Source organism: Podarcis filfolensis (genome assembly GCF_964270895.1).
Source record: "Podarcis filfolensis genome assembly, chromosome: 14".
NCBI classification, from domain to species: domain Eukaryota; kingdom Metazoa; phylum Chordata; class Lepidosauria; order Squamata; family Lacertidae; genus Podarcis; species Podarcis filfolensis.
This window is the reverse complement of record NC_139616.1, coordinates 23,492,351-23,511,728: the sequence shown is the minus strand read 5'-3', so window position 1 is coordinate 23,511,728 and position 19,378 is coordinate 23,492,351. Positions and strand designations below refer to the sequence as shown.

The 19,378-nt window shown below is 46.9% G+C and overlaps 1 protein-coding gene across 9 annotated transcripts in view; it reads left to right on the top strand.

Annotated features, from left to right (window-relative positions):
* The window catches only part of CHD2 (chromodomain helicase DNA binding protein 2), a 65,380-nt gene that overhangs the window by 28,508 nt on the left and 17,494 nt on the right, over positions 1-19,378 (top strand). For all 9 annotated transcript variants that reach the window (XM_083586137.1, XM_083586136.1, XM_083586138.1 and 6 more), the window contains 16 exons: positions 1,034-1,167; positions 1,876-2,101; positions 3,568-3,668; positions 3,933-3,977; positions 4,115-4,290; positions 4,942-5,066; positions 6,506-6,722; positions 7,755-7,844; positions 8,932-9,122; positions 10,370-10,558; positions 11,681-11,843; positions 12,922-13,074; positions 14,228-14,299; positions 15,076-15,225; positions 16,411-16,559; positions 16,706-16,802. In XM_083586137.1, the coding sequence (XP_083442263.1) occupies positions 1,034-1,167; positions 1,876-2,101; positions 3,568-3,668; positions 3,933-3,977; positions 4,115-4,290; positions 4,942-5,066; positions 6,506-6,722; positions 7,755-7,844; positions 8,932-9,122; positions 10,370-10,558; positions 11,681-11,843; positions 12,922-13,074; positions 14,228-14,299; positions 15,076-15,225; positions 16,411-16,559; positions 16,706-16,802 (2,278 nt within the window). The remainder of the gene's footprint in view (positions 1-1,033; positions 1,168-1,875; positions 2,102-3,567; positions 3,669-3,932; positions 3,978-4,114; positions 4,291-4,941; positions 5,067-6,505; positions 6,723-7,754; positions 7,845-8,931; positions 9,123-10,369; positions 10,559-11,680; positions 11,844-12,921; positions 13,075-14,227; positions 14,300-15,075; positions 15,226-16,410; positions 16,560-16,705; positions 16,803-19,378) is intronic.

Here is a 19,378-nt window from a genome sequence, read left to right as displayed (position 1 = left end):
AAAAGAGAATGATACAATTATTTGTACTTTATTACTAAACAAACGGACAAATCTATGCAATAGGTTTCAAGAGAACAAAATATGGAAAAGACGGGAAGTCTGACGCTTTGGAAGAAAATTTATTGTTAAAATGTTAGTTTTTTTCCCCTTTTTGTATCAGTTTATTGGTAACAATGAACTCAAGTTTATGTTGTACAGTTGTAAATAAGTATAATAAAGCATAATGAAATTATTTTTTTAAAAAAGGTGGCCTCTTGAGGGAATGTTTTGTGTATCAAGTCGGAAGGTGCTTTACACTGAGTCAGATCACTGGTCCATGTAGCTCAGTACTGTCTACATCAGTAGTTCCCAGTTAGCTAAGTACTGCAGACCCCTGTTTTTCAAAAGCCAAGCCATGGCCCCCCTGCTTTTGAAGATGTTTATACAGTGGTACCTCTGGATGCGAACGGGATCTATTCTGGAGCCCCGTTCGCATCCTGAGTAGAACGTAACACACGACTGCATGGGTTGTGTTTCGCCACTTCCGCGCATGCACGTGATGTCATTTTGAGCGTCTGCGCATGTGCGAGCGGCGAAACCTGGAAGTAACGCGGTCCGTTACTTCTGGGTCGCCGCGGTGTGCAACCCGAAAACGCTTAAACTGAAGCTACTTCAACCTGAGGTGTAACTGTACTTCTTTGGCAGTTTTTGTTATGTGAATGGTGCCACCATAACCTCCAACACATCTCAGCGCAAACCTGGGGCGCACTCCCATGCAAGAGCGTGACACCCCAAGAATGAGTGTTTTGGGGTGCCGCAGTCTCATGTGAGTCGTGCGTCTTGCACGTTTTGGGGTGCCGTGCTCTCATGCTAAGTAGGACAGGGGACCCAACATGTCAGCAGCCATGGGGGTTGAACTCAGCACTGCCTTGTCACCTCGCCACTCCAAGAGGGATTGGAGCCCCACAGCACAGCAGAATATAAGCACATTTGTTTATATATATATAAAGAAAGAAAGAGACTTATGCTGTTGCCTTTTTGGTCCTGCCCGAAGTTACAAGGAAGACGATGACTTTGAGACGGACTCGGACGACCTGATTGAAATGACAGGAGAAGGGACTGAGGAACAGCAGGATAACAGCGAGACCATCGAGAAAGTGATAGACAGCAGGGTGGGCAGGAAAGGAGGTGAGTGTCTATAAGCAGGGGGCACCTGCCTTGTGCCAGTGGTCTCACTTGGTATATTTAGCTAAGCTTGGTCAACTCCCGACAGGGTGATGCACAGGTACAGATAGAAAAAAAAGCCCCCCCATGCAATAGCGTTCAGCAATAAAACAACATAAACGCAAAAAACAGCAGTGCCATTTAACCAACTGAATTATAAAACAAAAAACTTAAAACCAGCTGTTCAATATGCTGGAATGTCTGGCCAAAAAAACAGAGGCTTCAGTTGGCTGCGAAAAAGACAGATACCAAATTGGGATGATTTTAGAAGGGGCCAAACAGACAACAGAGAAGGCGCCCGTCTGGTATTTAATGGGAGGGAGTTCCCAAGCATTTTTGCAGGTTTGAAGTTTTCTCACTGCAAAACTCGCTTCTACAGGAGGCTGTGATGGCCACCAACTTGGACGGCTTTGAAAGTGGATTGGGCAAATGCACAGAGGACAAGGCTTTCTGTGGCTACTAGCCAACGGCTACGCTCTGGTTGGAGCCAGATGCTGCAAACCAAAGGGGTTGGTGGGGGAAGAGTGCTTTTGTGCTGCATCCTGCTTGCTGGTTCCCCACAGGGATCTGAGTTGACTCCTGAGAAAACAGGATGCAGGACAAAGATGGGCCATTGCCCTGACCCGGTGGGCTCTTCCTAACGTTGATTAACTTCTGCTGTCTCTTTGACAGCCACTGGCGCTTCCACCACTGTCTACGCGACAGAAGCGAACGGGGACCCTTGTGCCGACTTTGATCCTGAGAAGGAGGAAGGGGAGCTCCAGTACCTGATTAAGTGGAAAGGCTGGTCGTACATCCACAGCACGTGGGAGAGCGAAGATTCCCTGCAGCAGCAGAAGGTCAAAGGGCTGAAGAAGCTGGAGAACTTCAAGAAGAAGGAGGATGAGATCAAGCAGTGGTACGTCTCCTCTGTATTCAGGGGTCCTCTTCCCTAGGAAGGACACTTGCACGAAGCAGGATGCAGGTCTAGCCACACGGAGCGAGCTCCCACCCCACTTCCATGTTGGTGTAGTGGTTAGAATGTTTGACTAGGACCTGGGAAACCAGGGTTCAAATCCCCACTTGGCTGTGAAGCTCTCTGAGTGACCTTGGCCCAGTCATGATCCCTTAGTTTAGTTTAGCTTCACAGGGGTGTTAAAGGTAAAGGTAAAGGGACCCCTGACCATTAGGTCCAGTCGTGACCAACTCTGGGGTTGCGGCGCTCATCTCGCTTTATTGGCCGAGGGAGCCGGCGTACAGCTTCCGGGTCATGTGGCCAGCATGACTAAGCCGCTTCTGGCAAACCAGAGCAGCGCACGGAAACGCTGTTTACCTTCCTGCCGGAGCGGTACCTATTTATCTACTTGCACTTTGACGTGCTTTCAAACTGCTAGGTTGGCAGGAGCTGGGACCGAGCAACGGGAGCTCACCCCATCGCGGGGATTCTGATCGGCAAGTCCTAGGCTCTGTGGTTTAACCCACAGCACCACCCGCGTCCCTTCTCACAGGGGTGTTACATGAGGATAAAATGGAGGGCAGGGAGCCTGCATGTCGCTGTGAGCTCCCTTGGAGGAATTGTGGGATCAGCTCTCAGTGTCACGCCTGAAGTGGGTGTAACATCCCCCCCGCTTCCAGATATGAAATTCGGGCTCTGAATGCTGCTCTTGATTGAAACCTGCTTCAGGTTTTCAAGTGGCTTTAAAATCTTCATGGAATAGTTTGAGCAGGATAGCGCTCGGATGCTCTGGCTCTCAAGGGTCGCCAACCTTTGGGTGCCAATGTCCTCATTTGGAGTTTTAAGGGAGTGCCATGGGTGCCATCACAAGATGGCAGCCACGGGGTGTGTGGCATAACACAAAATGGCTGTCGTTGGGGGCATGGCACAATGCAAGATGGCTTCCGTAGGGGTGTGGCATAATGCAACATGGCTCCTCTGGGGCCGTGGCATAACACAAGATGGCTGCCACATCTGAAAGAGCAGAAAAAGAGAGAAGGATACAAAATGGTGCAAGACTACCAAATCAAACACACCTATTGGCTGACAATAGGGGCCTTTCCTCCTCACCGATGTCAGCCACTGCTCTTACAGAAAGAAGCTCCTCTTCTCTGTTTAGAATAGAAGAGAGGGTGGACGTTCAGTTTTGGCACCCAGTAGAAACATGGTCCCGTTTAAGAGTGTGTGTTCAATGTAAAAGAGACTTGAGCCAGTGCAAACAGGAACTGAGCAGGAAGAGCAAACAGTCTCTTTCACATTGTGGATTTTTGAGGAGTTAGGTTTGGAGACCTTTTGTGGGCACCTCAGGGCAGCACATTGGCAGCCTCCTGTTCTAGCTTTTACCTGCACTCACTCTGCAAAGGGCCTTTATCTGTCTCTTTCCTGCACAGGCTGGCAAAGGTGACTCCCGAAGATGTGGAATACTATAACTGCCAGCAAGAGCTGGCTTCCGAGTTGAACAAACAGTACCAGATAGTGGAGAGAGTGATTGGTGAGTCCAGAGCTCTGTGTTCGCCCCAGGTATGCCACTGAATGCTAGTTACCAGAGTCACAGGTGGGGAGAGAGTGCTCTTGCACTAGAGTCCTGCTTCTGAGCATCCTCTGGATGCCTTTAGCCACTGTGAGGACAGGGTGCTGGACCAGATGGGCCCCCTTTGGCCTGATCCATCTTCAGGGCCCTTCTTACATTCTTTTGATGGTCTTCACAGTTCTACATCGCTGTATTTATTGGTGCTGTTCTGTTCTTGATACGCAGCTGTGAAGACGAGCAAATCGGCAATCCCCGGGTCTGAATTTCCAGGTAACTTTTAACGCTTTTAATGGCTTCACTGAAACAAACGGCGCCAGTTTTTTCAGAAGGGGCCTCGTGTAGGGTAGCACCTGTCAAAGATGACACCAGGCCTTTCCTGTTTTGTTGTTTTGTTTCAACACCTGTAGCTCACAACCGCAAATCCTCCTCCACTGATCCCGAATACCTTTGCAAGTGGATGGGGCTTTCGTACGCAGATTGCAGCTGGGAGGATGAGGCCTTGATAAGCAAAAAATTCCAGCACTGCATTGACAGCTTCAACAGTAGGAACAACTCCAAAACGATGCCCACCCGGGATTGCAAGGTTTGTCTGCTTTTCCTTTACCTCTCTGGACTTTGTTTTGTCCACACACACACACACAAAATAGATTTGATTTCTCTCCAGTGGATAGTCGCCAGCTGGAAAAACCATATGCTTTCCTTCGTAAATGTTGGTGAACCTTTCAACTATGTGATGCACTCTTTGTAATAACAACAACAATAACAACAACAATTATTATTATTATTATTTATACCCCACCCATCTGGCTGGGTTTTCCCATCCACTCTGGGCGGCTTCCAACAAAATATTAAAATACAATAATTCATCAAATATTAAAAGCTTCCCTAAACAGGGCTGCCTTCAGATTTATTCTAAAAGTCATATAGTTGTTAATTTCTTTGACAACTAATGGGAGGGCGTTCCACAGGGGGGCGCCACTACCAAGAAGGCCCTCTGCCTGGTTCCCTGTAGCTTCACTTCTCATAGTGAGGGAACTGCCAGAAGGCCCTCAGTGTTGGATCTCAGTCTGGGTGGAGACGCTCCTTCAGGTATACTGGACCGAGGCTGTTTAGGGCTTTAAAGGTCAGCACCAAGACTTGGAGAACCTGCATGGAGAACCTGATTGCCCTTTCCAACTTTCAAACCCTTCAGTTTTATTCAGTTGACCAAGAGTCGATTATCTTGCCTTCCCAGGTGCTGAAGCAGAGGCCTCGATTCGTTGCCTTGAAGAAACAGCCAGCTTACATTGGTGGTGAGAACCTGGAGCTCCGAGACTACCAGCTGGAAGGCCTCAATTGGCTGGCTCACTCGTGGTGCAAGTAGGTGAAAGGAAGTTGGCTGGAGGGATGATCGGGTTTGAACTTGAGAGTGAATCCAAGCTTTTCGGGACCCTTTTCCTTGGCTTTCCCCAGTGTTGTTCAACCTGGGCTGGTGGTGGTGGTTCACCTGCAAATCACAGGCATCCTCTGTTGTCATCAGAACAGAGGGGGGGGCTGCTTTATCCTAAGTCAGACCTTTGGTCCATTTAGCTCAACGTTGTCTACACTGACTGGCAGCATCTCTCTGGGGGTTTCAGAACAGTGTGTGTATGTCTTTCCCAGCCGTATCTGAAAATGGCATGGATTTAACTTGGGACCTTCTGCATGCAGAGCAAATGCTTTGTCACAGAGTTACAGCCCAAAGCCCAGATTTGGGATGTGTTCCTATCCATGCCTATGGTCCACTTAACTTCACCTTTTGTTGTGCCCCTGGCATGCGGACCTGGGAGGTTAGCTATGAAGGAGTGTGGCCCTGCAGCTGAAAAAGATCCCCCACCCCTGATGTAGACAAATGCTGAGCTAGATGGAGTCAGCTTCCTTTGCGATTACCCTTCTGAAGCATGTACATTTCTGAAAAAGCTACTTCTTCTGTATATTCAGTGACTGCCCCCCCTTTTTAATAGTTGCCCACTGAGCAGAGTTGTTTTTGGGATATAATGGTTGGAGGTGGATGGGAAGTGTCTGCGTTTCCTGAGCTCTTTGCAGGATGGTTTGGATAAAAAAGCAATTAATAAACGAACTAGAATTACCTGCCAAATGTGCAAATCTGTTTTCTTAGAAAAGAAAAGAAAAGGAGACTTTGACCTTTGCTGAGAGCATTATATAGTTGTTAAAAGGTTTTTTTTTTAAAGTAAGCATGAGACATGCTCTTAAAGGGAGATGCCCTCTTCCCCCAAATCTGTAATACTAATATACTGTTTCATCTGATGAGAAACGCAGGCTATTCCCAAAAGAACGTTCTTAAGGTACTTTGCATTTTTGCAATGCAATCTTTAATATAACTTTGTGCAGGTCTTGGAAGCCTCACCATGACCCTGCTAAAATCTCTTCCCTCCCACTTTCCCTTTCCTGGAAAGCAAGAAATGGCTCCTCTGGCTATTGGCTTCGTCAATAGGAATCAGTTGGTGGATTTATTTCGGATTCTTTTACGCTGCTACTCATGTGTGCAAGATTCTTGTGGTATCCACACGATGTTGTCCTCATCAAAATGTTTCTGCAGAGTTGGGTTAAAACAAAAAACCCTTTCTGTATTTCCCACGAAAATGGTAAATCTGAATTAAAAGAGGAAAATAAGTAGGACAATGTTTTGATTAGGATGGCATGCATGAAGAAGCAGTATAAACCTTCTGGCTTATACCAGAAATGCGTTGGAAATCTGAGCTGACCAGTGAGTCGTGGGCATTGATCGTTTCCTCCTCTCTTCTCCTGTGTCCTTTCAGGAGCAACAGCGTCATCCTGGCAGATGAGATGGGCTTAGGGAAGACCATCCAGACCATCTCTTTCCTCTCCTACCTCTTCCATCAGCACCAGCTGTATGGCCCCTTCGTGATCGTGGTGCCCTTGTCAACGCTGACCTCGTGGCAGAGGGAGTTTGAGATCTGGGCCCCGGAGATCAATGTGGTTGTCTATATCGGAGATCAGATGAGCAGGAACGCTGTAAGCTACAGCCCAAGAAGCTGGGTTAACAGAGAACGTGCAAATGGGAGCATATCTCGGGGTGGGTTTTGCAAACACAGGGTCAAAAAAACTCAGCATTCCTGAAGGACTGGGCTGGCAGTGCATTGAACAGATAATTACTTTTGTAAAAACTACAAACTGTTTCATGTCAATGTGTTTGGCTTTTCTAAAGAAGTAGTAATGCAAAGTGAATGTTGAATCGTCCTTCCCAGGGCAAGCCTATATTGACTGTGCAATCATTATTTCTCTTTTCTCCTTATTTGTATTCTTCTTATTTGTAAGAAAGTGCTGAAGCCACACTAGAAATCTTGGCATACATTCAAATGTGGGGAATATTGCATTAGTTTTCCTCATTACTGTATTGGCCTGAATATAAGCCACACCCGCAAATAAGCTGCACCTTTAAAATTCAAGGGGGAAAAAGAAAAAAAAGACAACAACCTGAATATAAGCCACTCCCTTAAAATTGGGTTACAGGCTGAAAATTGCTGTGGTTGGTAGAATTGTAACTCCGAGCCAATTTTAAGCCTTTGATCTTGCAAACCCGCAAAAGTTATCGTACAGTCGCTAAAATCGCAAATCGCTATTCAATTGCTACAGTTCCGCAGGCACTCACACCCGTAAATGGCAAATGTAGAAGAAAACCCTACGGGTTAATTTCACAACAGTCTCAAGCTCGCAAACCGGCAATAAAGCATTTTTTTTGTTCCGTTTTACCGTATGTCTGTTTCAGCAGTGATATCATAAAAGCCCATTTTTGTAAGGTCACAAATTTAAGCTGCACTTTAACTTCATGGTTGGAATTTGGAAGAAAAAAGGCGCGGCTTATATTCGGGCCAATTCGGTATCATGCTAGCGCTGCTTTCCTTTCACACTGCTGGAGCAGCTGCTTTGCGTGCCGAAGGTCCCATGTCCAATCCTTGGCCTCTCTGGGCAGAGCTAGGAAAGACCCCCATCTAAGAACGTACCTTGCAGATGAAGCTCATGCCTGAACTTTTGCCTCCTCCTCAGATCCGTGAGTATGAGTGGATTCACGCGCAGACCAAGCGGTTGAAGTTCAACGTGCTCATCACAACATACGAGATTCTCCTGAAGGACAAGGTGATTGCGTAGGCGAGGGCAGGACTGTTGTCTTTCTCCTTGGAAACGGGCACTCCTTCGTATACCACTGGTGACAAGAACCTCCTCCTTGTTTTCATTGGCTCTCCTCTTGCAAAACGTCTGTGTTCAATGGTACATCTTCAGCTTAAAAACAGGGCATGTTAAATGAATTGCGGAGCAAGGATTTTAACCTGGGTCTTCTGGGCCACAAGGGACTCTGACTTGTTAACGCAGCTTCCTTTTCTCCATGCAGCTCCTTCCTGGGTTGCAATACTTGGGGGGCCAAGTACCCTCTGTAAAAAGCGACTTGCTTGCTTTGTGTCCCTCAAGGCACCATGAGGTAGCCATAGATCTCCTCCTTGCTCCCAGAGACACAGCACTTAAGTTTTGCCCTGCTCTGAAGTTGCCATTCAGACATGGAGGATAAGGCAGCCAGCCACGATGGCTGTGCTCTGCTGCTGCCGTCTGAGGCAGTTACAGTTCTGAATATGCTGGAAGGGGAGAGAGTGCTCATGTGCTTGAGGGTATCCAGCTTCCCTGAAATAGGAAGGGGGCCAGGTCTCAGCGGCAGAGCAGATGAGTTACGTGCAGAAAATCCCCAGCTCAATTCCTGCAACAAGCTTGTTGCAGGGGATGGGAAAGTTCTCCTTCTGCCCAAGACTACAAGGAGCTGCTACCAGTCAGAGTAGACAATTCAGAGCAGGATAGAACTGCTGTTGGTATGTGGGCAGAGTGTGTAGCCTAGAACTTCCCCCAGAAACTTCTGCAACACACTGGCCGCACCTGCATTATAAAGCAGTATCCTATCCTTTTAAACAGTCAGGAAGAGTGACTGATGGTTAAACCGTTCTGGAAATTGTAGCTCTGTGAGGATAGTAGGGGTTGCCTCACAATTCTCAGCACGAACTACATCTCCCATGATTCTTTGGGGAAGCTGTGGCTGTTTAAAGTGGTATCATAGTGCTTTAAATGGAGATGGGGCCTGCAATTTTAATTTTCTGTGCAGAGTTCCTTTGGCAGATGTAGAAAAGAGCTTGCCAGAAGAGCTAGTAGGTTTGAAAAAGAACTTGTTGATGTGTCGCTCTAGACCGTTCTGGGGAGCATTAACTGGGCCTTCTTGGGTGTGGACGAAGCGCATCGTTTGAAGAACGACGACTCCTTGCTGTACAAGACGTTGATCGACTTCAAGTCGAACCACCGGCTGCTCATCACTGGGACGCCCCTTCAGAATTCTCTCAAAGAGCTCTGGTCCCTGCTGCATTTTATCATGCCGGAGAAGTAAGCCTCCTTACTATGCATCAAAAGTTACACCTGCCTCCAGGGCAAATGGAGCACAAAGGGTGCAGAGCAGTAGGAGCATGAGAGTTTAGAAGAAGCTGTGGGGGTGTTATGAGATGTTGCAGAGGGAGCCACCAAAAGTGCAGGGATAGGTATTCTGAGCAGTCTCTTAAGCCTTCCTTCCTTTGTTCCTTTTTTGGAAAGGGCTTCTAGACCCTATGGTCAAAAGTGAAAATAATAATAACAATAATAGTAATAATAATAATTTTCTCATTATTTATACCCCGTCCATCTGGCTGGGCTTCCCCAGCCACTCTGGGCGGCTTCCAACAAAATATTAAAATACAGTAATGCATCAAACCATAAAAGCTTCCCTAAACACGACTGCCTTCAGATGTCTTCTAAAAGTCTGGTAGTTGTTGTTCTCTTTGACATCTGGTGGGAGGGTGTTCCACAGGGTGGGTGCCACTACCAAGAAGGCCCTCTGCCTGGTTCCCTGTAACTTGGCTTCTTGTAGTGAGGGAACTGCCAGAAGGCCTTCAGCGCTGGACCTCAGTGTCTGGGCAGAATGATGGGGGCGGAGATGCTCCTTCAGATATACTGGACCGAGGCCGTTTAGGGCTTTAAAGGTCAGCACCAACACTTTGAATTGTGCTCGTAAACGTACTTGCATGCTTCTAGTCCTTAATGCAGAAAGAGTTGGCTTGAAAGGACATTGCCAGTGGCTGGGCAGGGAGCTCTGTACAGAGCTCCTTGCCCCTTGCCCCCCATGATTAGCAGCAGAAGAAAAATAGAGAATAAGATAAAAAAAGAGAGCGATGCAAATATACTCAGCAGAGCTCCAGTTCTTCCAAGCACAGAAAATGGCATAGGAGTTTGTGGCTGAGTGTGAGTGCATGCATGGACATGGGTGTGTGTGTGAGCATGTGCCCAGGTGAGTGTGAATCCAAGTGTGTGTGCCTGTGAGTACAAGCGTGCATATATGTGAGTGTGCAGACTCGGGGAGGATGCCCAGCACCTGCCCCTTTCATCTTCACCCTGCAGCCTCTTTCCTTCCTTGCCAACACAAAGTGAGAATCTGCTGCAGATGGTTTTGAAAGCAATTCTGTTCTGAACCTGCAAACTAGTGCAGAATTTGGGTAGCCTTTGATATTTTTTGAGGGTGGGTGGGTCAGAAAGAGGAGAAAGAGGGAGTCCTGCCAGCTCATCTTCACCGTCCTTTTTTTGTGCCCTGTTCTCACTGTCAGGTTTGAGTTGTGGGAAGATTTTGAAGACGACCATGGGAAAGGGCGCGAGAACGGTTACCAGAGCCTCCACAAAGTCTTGGAGCCATTCCTCCTGCGCAGAGTGAAGAAGGATGTGGAGAAGTCCCTCCCTGCCAAAGTGGAACAGATCCTGCGGGTGGAGATGTCTGCCTTGCAGAAACAGTATTACAAGTAGGTGCCTGGTGTCACGGCCAGGACTTCCCAGAGGCTGTGCTGCAAGAAAGATTCTCAGTACGCCTCAATGTACCATGGGGAATAAGGTTATTAGATAAAGGCCCCTGTGAACCCCAATATCATCCCACAACCCAAAGAGGTTGCCTGATGTATCTCTGTGTGATCTATCCTTTCCCCATCTCTGCATGTGATTTGGAGTATTTGTTTCCCTCCTGATGCAAAGATAGAGTAGCATTAGCTACCCACAGGAGGTTCCCTGTTGCATCTCTGCTTGAGTCACTGCCAGAGTCCTATCTGGGCCAGTGACTCGTGTAAGGGCACAGGAGACAGGTTCCTCCAATAGTAGTAGTTTTTGCTCCTGGCATCCTCTTTGCCAGCCTGGTCACCCTCTAGATGTTTGGGCCACAAGTTCCACCAGCTTCAGCCACCTGTGGTTCAAACTGTCTGAAGGGCAGCCGGTTGACGGAAGCACAAGCACCCTTTCAGCTTTACAAGTGGCCTCTGAGTTTTAATTCAGAACCAATGAGGCCCTCCGCTTTCTAGAAGTCACGGGGTTTGCGTAACGTCAGGCTGTTTAAATTGCAAGTGGCAAAAGCTGCATTGTGGATGTCCTTAAATTTCAGAACCATTAGGAAGCAGGGAATGCCTTTCATAGTTATAAGTGAAATCTGCTGCAAAATGCAGCAGTATGGAGTTTGCCTGGTCAGCCACACCCTCGTCCAGGATACTCCATTCCATTCTCCCCTGCCCCCCTTTTATCCTCCCATCAAATTTCTGTGTTCGTGGCACTTTCTCTGTTTTCATAGTTCTCATTTGGAGGGCCCTCCCGCCACCTCAAGTACCTTGGGGGTTTTCCTCCTAAATATTATCTTTTGTACTTTTGCAAACCTCCTGGTGATACCTTTGCTTTGAGCATGATTGCTACAATTGTGGCTGAATTCAGGACCCATGCTCACATATGAATTCCTTACTTCCCTTGTGCTCAGTCTCTGTGAACTCGCAGCACACCCACTTGGTTAGGATCATCTCCCCAAGTCCCCTTACTAACCAGCCTTGGAAGTAACACAGTTGGGAGTTCATGTCTCCTGCCTGACGCCCCGTTTCCGGTTTGCTCTGCAGGTGGATTTTAACACGCAACTACAAAGCGCTCTCTAAAGGCACGCGCGGGAGCACGTCCGGCTTCCTGAACATCGTGATGGAGCTGAAGAAGTGTTGCAACCACTGCTATCTGATCAAGGCCCCCGAGGAGAATGAGAGGGAGAATAGGCAGGAGCTGCTGCTGGTGGGTAACGTGGAGGGAGGGAGGGGGACAGCAAGGAGGGAGCACATTGGCCCATGTGCTGGTTACATAAGCCTGGGGTGTGGCTGCATTCAGAATGCTGCTGCACAGCCGCTTCACTGCAGCAAGGTCTTGCAGAGTTGGAGAAGGGTCAGAAAAGGGGAAACCAAACGGTCAAGGGCATGGAGCAACTTTCCACGATGAGGAAAGATAGTCGCATTTGGGACTTTTTTTTCCCAGCTTAAAGACAAGTAAGAGGCAACATGATAGATGTTTATACAATATGCAGCATATAGTTAAACTGTGGAACTCCCTCCCACAGCATGGTCACCAACTTGGATGGCTTTAAGAGAGGACTGGGCAAATCTATGGAGGAGTAGACTTATCAGTGGTACTAGCCATAGCGGCTATGCTTGGCCGTCATGCTTCTTACCACAGGTGGAGAGAGTGTTCTTGCACTTGAATCCTGGTTTCAATCTGAGGCAATCTGAGAACAGGATGCTGGACAAAATGGCCCATTGGCCTGATCCAGTAGGCCCTTCTTATATTCCCCATTGCACACTGCTTCTGGACATCTGTGTTAAATGTGTACAGATGTGTAACAGTTGTATAGCAGTTTTAAGTGTTTGAAATCCTTCACATGCATTGTCTAGCTGTAATCCATGGGAGAGCTTTGTAAGGCTCTGTTAGGCTACATTCCAGTAGCCCCACACGACCCAGAGGTTTCCTCACACCTAATTTCTTCACCCAGGCAAGCAGAATCACAGTGCAAGAATGCTTTCCGGCCATGCAGAAGTACTTGAGCAGGACATGTGAGGTCTGTGGCCTGGGGCAAGTCCTAAGGGCCAGATAGATTTTCTTAGAGGGTCATACTTGGCCCCTGGCTCTTAAGTTCTCCACCCCTGCTGTAAGTTAAGCCAGCAGCATTGTCACCCATATTACAGATGGAGACACTGAGGCTAAGACAGATCGGCTTGCCTAAATCCCCCCATGTCAGATCATGGCTGACTAGGTGAGATTCAAACGAGGGATCTTCCTGATTTGTAGGGCCATTTGCAAATGACCACCATGTCCCCTTCAGTCTTTAATCAGGAGCAGCGGGAAGCTCATCCTCCTGGACAAACTGCTGAGCAGGCTGCGCGAGAGGGGCAACCGAGTCCTCATCTTCTCCCAGATGGTGAGAATGCTGGACATCTTGGCAGAGTATTTGGCCATCAAGCACTACCCTTTCCAGGTGAGGTTGCCATGGGTGAAACAGGCACAAGCTGCTGGCTTGGTTGGTTCAAAGGGGACGGTCTCAGATAAGCTTCAGATGTGGAAACCAAAGGTGCATGCGAAGAAAAGGAGGGGATGATGCATTTTGTATTTTTATTACTGAATTTATACCCCACCCTTCCTCCCCAAAGAACCCATGTACTCCTTATGCATCATACCTAGGTCTGCAGAGGACTTCCCTCTGATGTTAAGATAGTGTGGGCATACAGAGACAGTGTAGTTCGGTTCCCTGAGAATCTCGGCTTTTATTTCGAAGCGAGCAAGTTTCTAGTCCTTACGGGGGCTAGTTCAGGGGGTACATCTTAGCCCGGCAAAAGTACTTTTAAACTGGAGACATTTGCTGGTTTGGTCTGGGACTTCATCCAGTGAAGCTGAATGTTGGAATATTCAGGGTGGATAGAAGAAAGTCATTCTTCATGCAGCGCATCATTAAACTATGGAACTCACTGTCACTGGAGGCAGTGATCAGGTGGCTTTAAAAGAGGCTTGGACAAATGCATGGAGGAGAAGGCTATCAATGACTACTAATCGCAAGGGCTGTGCTCTGCTTCCATGGTCAGAGGCAGTAATGCTTCTGAATACCAGAAGCCACAGGGCGGAGAGTTCTCTTGGCCTTGGGTCCTGCTTCCCACAGCCATCTGGTTGGCCTCCGTAAGAACAGGATGCTGGACTAGATGGGCCATTTGCCTGATCCAGAAGGGCTCTTCTTATATCCTTATGGGACCCTCTGAACTGAAATCTGCCACTGAGCTTTCCCCTTTCCACGTGGCCTCTTGTGTCTTATGCCTCCTCGTGTATTTTTTTTTTTAAATAAGCGCTTCCACAAGCAGTTCCTGGCTCAGGGCTTGTAATGGGAGCTGCGGAGTCACCTGGTGCCTGTTGAGGCTTCCCGGGCACCGTCCCCTGCGGCAACAAGGTTATTTTTAATCACTGTTATTTTTAAAGTGTTGCCTTGCTCCAAGCTGGTAGAAGCTGGACAGGGATTTGAGTTTCTGAACCATCCACTGCAGCAGTACCCAGGGTATTGTTTATTTTTGTGTGAGTGTGTGTAAGTGTGTAAAAGCAGTGATTCCACCAGTGTCCTTTGTTTCAATCACTGTTGTTCTTTGCAGCGCCTGGACGGCTCAATCAAAGGCGAGATCCGAAAGCAGGCACTGGATCACTTCAATGCTGACGGCTCAGAGGTAATGATCATTGTGACCTGCCCATTCAGAGGGAGGGCAGCAGCTGGCGGGGTCTTCTGAGGGGAGGCAGCAAGTACCACAAGAAAGGGCATGTCATGTTTATCATCTTTATCAGCCATTCGTCGCTGATAAAAATGGTGGATTATACCGAAATGGCGAAAATGACCAGGAATATCAGAAACCAGGAAGATAGAAACTTTAACAAGGAATGGGGGCAGTTTATAAGTTATCGAAGAGAACACTTTCAACGACTAAAAACTTTGGCAGGATTATAGTAACACTTGTAATGTATGAAAAACTGACGTAAAAATGGATTTTTAAGATAAATGGAGAAACTATAAGATGCAATAAAAAAAGTTTGACAATGGAAACCATGGAGGCGTGGAGGGAAGTCTAAGGGTTCAGAGAATCCTATATGTGTATGATTAATGTTTAAATTCAAATGTATATTGTAAAACTGAATAAAAAAAATTAAAAGGAAGAAAAAAAGAAAGGGGATATCGTTGCAAACATTTTGCAAAGAGTTTTTTGGGAGATTGAAACTTTTCCTTTCTATCCAAGCTTTGTCCTTGGCTAGCCAGCCAGATCTCTTTTTCAGCCTCTTATCAGAAACATCCCTGTGCAGAAATCTGCCCTCTAGTTCCCCAAAGGTTTTCAATCCAAAGGAATATGTGTGTCTATGTGTGTAGTTATTGCATTGCAAATCACTTCTTTGGAATGCCTCAGGGAAGCAATTCATGTGCTTAGCACTGAGGCCTTTTTTTTCTCCTCCTCAGGACTTCTGTTTCCTCCTGTCCACGCGAGCTGGTGGCCTGGGGATTAACTTGGCCTCTGCCGACACGGTGGTCATTTTCGACTCGGACTGGAACCCTCAGAATGACTTGCAGGCTCAGGCCCGGGCTCACCGGATAGGGCAGAAGAAGCAGGTCAGAGAAAGAGCCGAAGCTCTCATGTTGCAGCCATGGATGGGTGGTAGCAGCCCCTAAGATTCTGGAACGCCCACAAAGTTCCTGCAGGCCGTTTTCCTGGGTTGTTTTTCTTCGGACATGACAGTTACCTCTTAGTTCTGTGCCAGTTGCTTTCTTCATTCCGTAGGTGGAGAGGGAGACGGAAAGATAGGATCTGAGGTAACACCAGGAGAAAGGGATATTTTCTGCCCTGTTTCAGTCATGGCATCCTATTTGCTATTTTTCTTAGAGGCTTAATAAGATGCTGTTAATCGTTGTTATTATTTAATTTCTATCCCGTCCTTTCTCCCAATGGTGTCCAGGGCGGCAAACATCTAAAAGATTAAAAGAGGATCGGACAGATTCATGGAGAAGTTTTTTATTGGTATTTTAAAAACAATATGAAGACCAATAAAAAAAAAAACCATTTGAAAATCATCTAATAACAGTCGTGGCTCTCCCCAAAGAATTAGTTTGTTGGGAGACCCCCCTATTTCTCTCCCAGAGCTATATTCCCAGAGTTTTCTGGGAAGAGGGCTTGATGGTTAAACCTCCCTGGAATTGTAGCTCTGTAAACGGAATAGGGCAGGCATGGCCAAGCTTGGCCCTCCAGCTGTTTTGGGACTACAATTCCCATCATCCCTGACCACTGGTCCTGTTAGGTAGGGATGATGGGAGTTGTAGTCCAAAACAGCTGGAGGGCAAAGTTTGGCCATGCCTGGAATAGGGGGTAAGCACCCTTACCAAATACTTTGAGGGAAGCCATGACCATTTAAAGTGGTATCATAGTGGTTTAAATGTATGGTGCAGACGGGAGCCTTTGTAGAGAGGTAATTCCACAGTTGGTTCAGACCTCTACTTTAGAAGCAGCCACAGTCGTATAGAGCTCTAAGTCATTAAGGGGAAACAAAACCTCTAAGCTGTTTACGTGCGGCACCTCCTTCGAGCTCCTCTGGCTTGCAGGGCAGGAGTCAGGGGCAAAGTAGTAGCTCATCAAGCAGAAGGGACCCCTCAGGTTCAGTCTTTGTCATCTTCAGTTAAAAAGATGTTGCGTTTACGGGAGAAAGAAAAGCTTCTGGCTTTCATGCTTTGGGGTAAGAGAGGAACCGTGATCTGACTCTCTGGAAAATGGAGCTTTTATCTGTACCCTTTCCCCCCCTGCAGGTGAATATTTATCGATTGGTTACGAAGGGGACGGTGGAAGAAGAGATTATCGAAAGAGCCAAGAAGAAGATGGTATTAGACCATCTGGTGATACAGCGCATGGACACCACTGGTCGAACTGTTCTGGACAACAACTCTGGCAGATCCAAGTAAGGAGGATGAGAGAGGATGGGGACAGGTTCTCTTGAGGACTACAGATCCAAACTAACTAGTCTCTCTTGGGTGTATATCAGCCTTCCTTGAGATGCTGCCCTCCAGTAGGTCCAACGTCCACTTCCTTCTTGTTCCCTTGCAGCACAAACCCTTTCAACAAAGAGGAGCTGACGGCCATCTTGAAGTTTGGTGCGGAAGACCTATTCAAAGAGCTGGAAGGGGAAGAGTCTGAGCCACAGGTGAGCCCAGCCAGAAGGGTTTTTGGTTGGCACACTTCGTTAGAGATGGTACCCCCTCTGAAGGTTGTATTCAAAGCTACAGTGGTACCTTGGTTTTCGAACATCTTCGTCGACGAACATTTCGGTTTTCGAACACCGTAAACCCAGAAGTAAATGCTTTGCTTTTCAGACACTCCGCAGAAGTTGAACCAGAAATGCTGCTTCTGTATTGAGTTTTCTGTTTTGAGGCTTCCATACTGAGTTTCGGTTTTGGAAATCGAATGGTCTTCTGGAATGGATTACGTTCAAAAACTGAGGTGCCACTGCAGTCCTACCCAGACCAGGCCCACAAATCAAATCAAATCTTTATTCTTACAGTCAATGACCAGTATTTAGTAGACCCATGAAAGTTATTAGACCTAAGATAGTTGCATTAATTAATTTCAGTGGGTTTACTCTGAGCAGGACCATCCCAATGAAAAGGAAATGCAAGAAAGCAAAGTGGCTGTCCAACGAGGCCTTACAAATAGCGGGGGAGAGAAGGCAAGCAAAATGCGAGGGAGATGGTGAAAGATACAGGAAATTGAATGCAGATTTCCAAAAAATAGCAAGGAGATACAAGAAGGCCTTCTTAAACGAGCAGTGTAAAGAAATAGAGGAAAACAACAGAATGAGAAGAACCAGAGATCTGTTCAAGAAAATTGGAGATATGAAAGGAACATTTCGTACAAAGGTTACCATGATAAAGGACAAAAGTGGTAAGTACCTAACAGAAGCAGAAGACACCAAGAAGAGGTGGCAAGAGTACACAGAGGAATTATACCAGAAAGATATGGATGGCTCGTACACTCCAGGTAGTGTGGTTGCTGACCTTGAGCCAGACATCCTGGAGATTGAAGGCAAATGGGCCTTAGAAAGCACTGCAAATAACAAGGCCAGTGGAAGTGATGGTATTCCAGCTGAACTATTTAAAATTTTAAAAGATGATGCTGTTAAGGTGCTACACTCAATATGCCAGCAAGTTTGGAAAACTTAGCAGTGGCCAGAGGATTGGAGAAGATCAGTCTACATCCCAATCCCAAAGAAGGGCAGTGCCAAAGAATGCTCCAACTACCGTACAATTGCACTCATTTCACACGCTAGCAAGGTTATGCTTAAAATTCTACAAGGAGGGCTCAAGCAGTATGTGGACCGAGAACTCCCAGAAGTGCAAGCTGGATTTAGAAGAGACAGAGGAATCAGAAACCAAATTGCAAACATGCTCTGGATTATGGAGAAAGCTAGAGAGTTCCAGAAACACATCTACTTCTGCTTCATTGACTATGCAAAAGCCTTTGACTGTGTCGATCACAGCAAACGATGGCAAGTTCTTAAAGAAATGGGAGTGCCTGATCACCTCATCTGTCTCCTGAGAAATCTCTATGTGGGACAAGAAGCTACAGTTAGAACTGGATATGGAACAACTGATTGGTTCAAAATTGGGAAAATGGTATGACAAGGCTGTATATTGTCTCCCTGCTTATTCAACTTATATGCAGAATTCATCATGCGAAAGGCTGGGCTGGATGAATCCCTAGCTGGAATTAAGATTGCTGGAAGAAATATCAACAACCTCAGATATGCAGATGACACAACCTTGACGGCAGAAAGTGAGGAGAAATTAAAGAACCTTTTATTGAGGGTGAAAGAGGAGAGCGCAAAATATGGTCTGAAACTCAACATCAAAAAAACGAAGCTCATGGCCACTGGTCCCATCACCTCCTGGCAAATAGAAGGGGAAGAGATGTAGGCAGTGAGAGATTTTACTTTCTTGGGCTCCATGATCACTGCTGATGGTGACAGCAGCCACAAAATTAAAAGACGCCTGCTTCTTGGGAGAAAAGCAATGACAAACCTAGTCAGCATCTTAAAAAGTAGAGACATCACCTTGCCAACAAAGGTCCATATAGTAAAAGCTATGGTTTTCCCAGTAGTGATGTATGGAAGTGAAAGCTGGACCATAAAGAAGGCTGATCGCCAAAGAATTGATGCTTTTGAATTATGGTGCTGGAGGTGACTCTTGAGAGTCCCATGGACTGCAAGAAGATCAAACCTCTCCATTCTGAAGGAAATCAGCCCTGAGTGCTCACTGGAAGGACAGATCCTGAAGCTGAGGCTCCAATACTTTGGCCACCTCATGAGAAGAGAAGACTCCCCGGAAAAGACCCTGATGTTGGGAAAGATGGAGGGCACAAGGAGAAGGGGACGACAGAGGACGAGATGGTTGGATAGTGTTCTCGAAGCTACCAGCATGAGTTTGACCAAACTGCGGGAGGCAGTGGAAGACAGGAGTGCCTGGCGTGCTCTGGTCCATGGGGTCACAAAGAGTCGGACACAACTAAATGACTAAACAACAACACTCTGAGCAGGATTAATTTTTGATACAAGCTTGTATGTTTCTATGATATCAACAGAGGTGAACAACCCCATACCAGTTCCCAAGCTGGTGTCCCACAAGGAATAAATTGATTGCATTCTTTATTCTTTCATTTTAAGGATTCCTTACCTACCCCTTTCACCGCAAGGTCCCAAGACAGGTTACGACCATATAATAATAC